Source organism: Stegodyphus dumicola, chromosome 3 (genome assembly GCF_044657685.1).
Source record: "Stegodyphus dumicola isolate Sdum_Otavi_A_Nest chromosome 3, ASM4465768v1".
NCBI lineage: Eukaryota > Metazoa > Arthropoda > Arachnida > Araneae > Eresidae > Stegodyphus > Stegodyphus dumicola.
The window spans coordinates 102,221,463-102,226,841 of record NC_140770.1 but is presented as its reverse complement, the minus strand read 5'-3'; the positions used below and the strand labels follow the sequence as shown (position 1 = coordinate 102,226,841).

General features: G+C 32.2%; 1 protein-coding gene across 1 annotated transcript; it reads right to left on the bottom strand.

Annotated features, from left to right (window-relative positions):
• Positions 1-2,641: 2,641 nt before the first annotated feature.
• Positions 2,642-4,169, bottom strand: LOC118201062 (gamma-butyrobetaine dioxygenase-like). The gene has a single exon (XM_035373086.2). The coding sequence runs from the start codon at positions 4,000-4,002 to the stop codon at positions 2,680-2,682; it is 1,323 nt and encodes a 440-aa protein (XP_035228977.1). The 5' UTR covers positions 4,003-4,169; the 3' UTR covers positions 2,642-2,679.
• Between the last annotated feature and the right edge of the window lie 1,210 nt (positions 4,170-5,379).

Below are 5,379 nucleotides of genomic sequence, written 5' to 3'. Positions count from 1 at the left end.
TGATTGATGAAGTCCAGGAAAAGTTGCTGTAAGAAGAAAGCTTTGTAACGAGCAAAAGAATTTTAGTATATAATTGTTACATAAGATTTTTTCTGTGTAAACGAGGCTTTCGCCAGTTAGTTCAGAATTAGATAAACTTACAACAGGTCGTTTGTAGGACCTGCTTCCAAGTTTTCCAAATTCTGGCAGCGGCAAATGTAGGGTTTATATTTATTTTAACTAACATTTATTTTAAGTTTAAACTATCTTTCCTGTCAAGCCTTAATTTCCCCTGGAACTGCCAATGCCAGAATATGTAAATTTGAGTAGAACGCGCAAGGATTCAAATTATCAGCGGAAGTATTCTGATTTAAATAGAAGGAAACAAGTTCGGTGAGAGTTATTCTTACTTAGCGAGCGCGGAGGTAGAAACCGAGAATTGAAGAACCCCGCGTTGCGGCCTATGTGCTTGGCGGGAAGTAGTTGCAATTGTTCCAGTGAGCTTCAAGTCTGCTGAATTAGCTGCGGTATTTGTAAAACGCGGTGAGTTAGTTATTTTAGAGAGCCTCGTAGTTAGAATATTGTCTTTACTTTCTTTTTCAGGTTATTATTTTTATTTTGACTGCCTAGTGGGCACAGTCTGTAAGCGTCAAGAGGACGCCATTGTAATTTATTACGTTGAATAAAAAGGGACTTAAACCCTTTATAAGACTCTGTGGTTTATACAAGCTTTCACAGTCACCTCTTGGTTGCGTGCAAGTTAGAGGCGCGCAACGTTATAACACAAATAACTAAAATTTATTGTTAAATTCATGCAAACGTATCATTATAATTGCCATGGCAAAATTCTATGCCAAATTGAATCTGATATTTGAATCACATAATTAAAAGGTCGGATACATTAATTTGGTCAAGTGATTTCAAGATTAAGTTAAGAATTATGCAGCCATTGTCCACTAGATAAACGGTATATTGTAATTTAAAATAATAGGTTCTTTGAGAAACAGAGTGGAGAATTTTTGTTGAAAATGATAAGCAATTACTTGAGAAAGGAACACCAGACTCTTGTGAAGCAAATGCCGATTATTGAAGACAAAAAAATGCGAGTGTATAACGGAAAAGTCCCATTTTACATAAGCATAAAAATATTCACAGATAGAAGCTTATTTCAGTCATGACTCTGGCTCGAGTTGTGCAATATTATTTCAAAGAATGTTGAAGAACTAAACGATTCAAACAAACTGAAAAACAAGTAAAAGATTTGTTAATAGTACATTTTCTGTCATAAAAATTAAACGTAGTCCTTGCATACAAAAATAATGAATTTAGTAAACAGTATACACGAGATTTGGAGACATTATGAGCAGTAAACGAGTTATTTTGGTGTTGGCAACAATTTTAAAAGTAGCGTGAAAGCCGTACCATACACTAGAATTTTACCAAAAAATGTTCCAAGTTTATACTTTACCTACTTTGATAACCTTCCTCTAATATGCAGTAAAAGGCAAGTATATTATATATAAACTTGAGTATTTTTCTGCTATTTGAGTTTGGATTCAGAAATATATGTATATATGCATGTATATGTGTATATATGCAGTTTTGCAAGTATGTATGTACTTCTGTATATATGTGTGTATATATACGCACACGTATACACACATATATACATACTTATATGGATAAATAAGTACATTTCTGAATTTTCTCCAGATAACAGAAAAGTACCTAATAATTCGAATTTTTAAAAAAGACTTAAAGCATATTTCTGTTAAATTTTTAAACACTTTCTAATTTTTAGTTTCACAAAAGCCAGTCTGTCAAAAAGATATTATGTATGTACAAATTTGTTAAATTCTCTTTCTTTCCTAAACCTTGGAAGAAATGTTACTCAAAATGTGCCTTTCCAACTCACATTATTTATTTAATCAAACTTCTAGACTTTAACTTTCTATATTTCTCAAAAATCTAGTCTTTAAATTATATTTTTGAGCTTTCTTGAGTAATTAATTAATAATGCATGAAAATGATAGAAGCATTATTTGCTTGGTTTAGTATATTTATTTGCATACTTTGCCATGCTTCTATATATTTTGACTGTCAATTTAAAAATCCAGGAAATATCAAAATTTTGTTTTACATGTGCGTGTTTAAGCTTGTACGTATACCAAATCAGGATTCGAGTTACCTTAATTTGGAGAATTTGAATTTAAAAAATAGTTTTAAAAAATTAGTTTTTTCAGCAATTTTAAACGGTTTGGGAATTTACCGATTTGATTTTCGTATCACTATTTTCTTTTGTTAAACATTAAGAAACTTTTTAGTTAAATGTTAGTTTACCAATTCACCTTATTATTCTGAATAATTCAGAAAGATTATTTATTCTTATTCCCAAACTAATGTTAACGTAAGGCGTGAAGAGTTTTCTTGAAATTTTCATACTGAAACGGTGTTATTGTTAATTGCTTCATTTATTGTGCTGCTGAGTCGTGAAACAAGCTTCTTGCATTCAATGTGGTCATCGGTGTTTCTTTTTTTTTAATCAGTCAGCAAAGCTTAATTTTTATGGAAGTAATTTTAATGCAAAATCATTCTTATTTAATAAAATATGTAGTAATGAATTTTAAAAAAAGTTGATTTTTAGTTATGATTATTTAATCATTGTGCAACCGAACAAATTTCAAGAAGTTCTTGATGTAATCAAGTGAGTGTTTTCTTCTCGATCAAAGATCTATAACGAGCAATAACTTCGTCAAGATCGCCATAACAACCTTCCAAATGACGGAATGCAAAATTTGGGTCAAAACCATTTTGACCGTGAAGAACCCTCATGTTATTAAAAATAATCATATCACCTGGTTTCATTATGAAAGTAAACTGATACTGTTCATCTCGTAGTTTTTGACCAAACATTTTATACGCCTCATAGAAAGAGATAATATGGTCTGCAGGACCCTCGAATGGAGCCATAGTTCTGTTGTTATAATGAACCTCAGCTACTTCACCTTTCCTGTTCACACAAATAATGTACTGCTCATTTTCATAATGTAAGCCATGGCCATATATTTTAAATTTTACGGGTGTTGTTGATAGAATATAATAGAAAGCAGGGTTTTCTTTCTTTAATAAATTAGCAACATGATAACCGTCTACGAAAACAGATTTTCCAGGACAGGAACTTGATGCATCTTCATATATGGCATTCAGACAATGTACAGCTTGTATCGCTGGGGATTTTTCGAGATAGTTCATATCTGTATGAATCTCCAGTTGTCTTCTAGTGTAACGTAAATGATTTGGATCGGTCTGAAGAGGCTGAGTGATAATTTGGAAATTAGTTGCCCACTTAGTATCCATTGTGAATGCAAACTTCTTCATAATTTTCATTACTTCCCCTTTTGCACAAGGAACTCCTCTGATAATGACAAGACCGTAGTGATATATATTTTCTAAAACATGCTTCAGTCCGTCCTCTGATTCCATTAAAAGCTCATAAGTTAGTTCTGGGATACATCCAAGGATTTTATTCCGATCCCAGGTTTTAATAGGAGGTAAAACATTGTGCACACTCATGTTCATATTTAATTGAAAGCCAAGGCCATACTTATGCAACCACGATGGTTTGTAAATACTGACGTGTTCTTTATTGTTCATAGTTTTCCACGTTATTTTTAAAGATCCATTATCTATCACATGAAATTGCTCAGGTTCTATACTAAAATCCAGTGCTATTGTATCTAAAAGTTTCTGCTTGCTTTCGAAATGAACACATTGGTCACAAGGACAGTTATCACGTAGCCATACGAAAGGAAATTTTGCACTAGTGCTGTCCTGAAATTCAATGCATAAATTATTTTGTTCTGCCCGAAATGCTTTAGATATTGAAAATGGAATATTGTATACGAAATTACATGATGACTTATGAAAGTTGACATTAGCCTTTGTAAAAGTTTTCAAAGAATTGCACAATCCTTGCTGAATAGTCTTCCGCGACATAGTGCGTAAAACGCTTAACCAAGGCATGATATGTAAAAATGATAGTTAGAAAATATCAAGCAAATTCAAGTACATAAACTAGTTTATAAAACAGTTTCATAGCTATTTAAACCGCTGTAACTCACAACTGCACGATGTAAAATGTGTGCAGATTATGTTGCAAAGTTCTGCTAATAAAACTCAACAAAACATGCGAGTTTCAAATGCAATAACAATTTTAATTAACAATTAAGAATTCAGCTTTAATCATCACCTTTTTGCAATATTTAGTAGCGAATATGCGACAAACAGGTCCCTAAATAACTGGATGTAAAATTGTCTATAAAAATACGAGGGGAAAAAATTAGCAAATTCAAAATGCAAGTATTGTAAATGAATTGAAACGCATGAGGCTCCATACATTTCATGCTTTAGAAATTTAAAATTTGTGAAAAATTTGCATGTGTTTGTAAGATGGCAAAGATTGTGCAATAATTAATATCGTTTTTTAAACTTAGCTATTACTTCACCTAAAACTTTCTACTTACGTTTTTGTTATTACTTTCCTTTTTTGCTGAATGGCAACAATCATTACTGTTTTCAAATAAAAATATGCTTTCGTTTTTACGTAATGTTTAGAATGCAGTGTTCTCAGATTATTTTAATGTTGTTTATGTTAGCAATGCTAATTTTAACTGAATAAATACTTGTTTCATTCATCTGGAGAACTTGGAGTTCATTTGAGTGATTAGAAAGGCGTCCGTAACTTTTGATTGCAGCTTGTTCTTTACATTTTCGGGCGTCCGTGACAGAACGTTACTTCTGATTCAAAACAATGTTTCAGGTAGCAAAAGGATTTAAGAAAGAGGACTTGTTGTAGAACATGAAGAAAAGCAAAAACAAATAGAATACCAATACGAAGAACAAAGACAACACAATATGTAAGATAAGACAAAAAGATAAGACAACACAAAATGGAATTGGCGCGAATTTATGCGAAACCGCCGATGGCAGGTGAGTCTCAAAATTATATTTTCTTCACTGGATCTAAAAAGAAATTTAATTTACCGAAATTAGAGATTAGACACTATAGTGGTGACATTAGGGACTGGCTACACTTTTGGAGTCAGTTCCAACAGATTCATAATGCTGAAGAAATTGTATCTGAAATTAAATTTCAGTACCTTATTCAAGCTTCTGTAAGAGGATCCAGAGCACGAGAAATTATAGAAAGCTTCCTGCCTATAGGAGCCAATTACAACGAAGCAGTTGATAGTCTCAAAACTCGGTTTGGAAGAAATGGACTTTTAGTGAAGGTTTATGTTAGAGAGTTGTTAAAATTGATACTTTCGGTTCAAAAACACGAACACATTTCAATGGCATCTCTGTATGATAAACTCGAAACATATCTTAGAGCACTAGAGG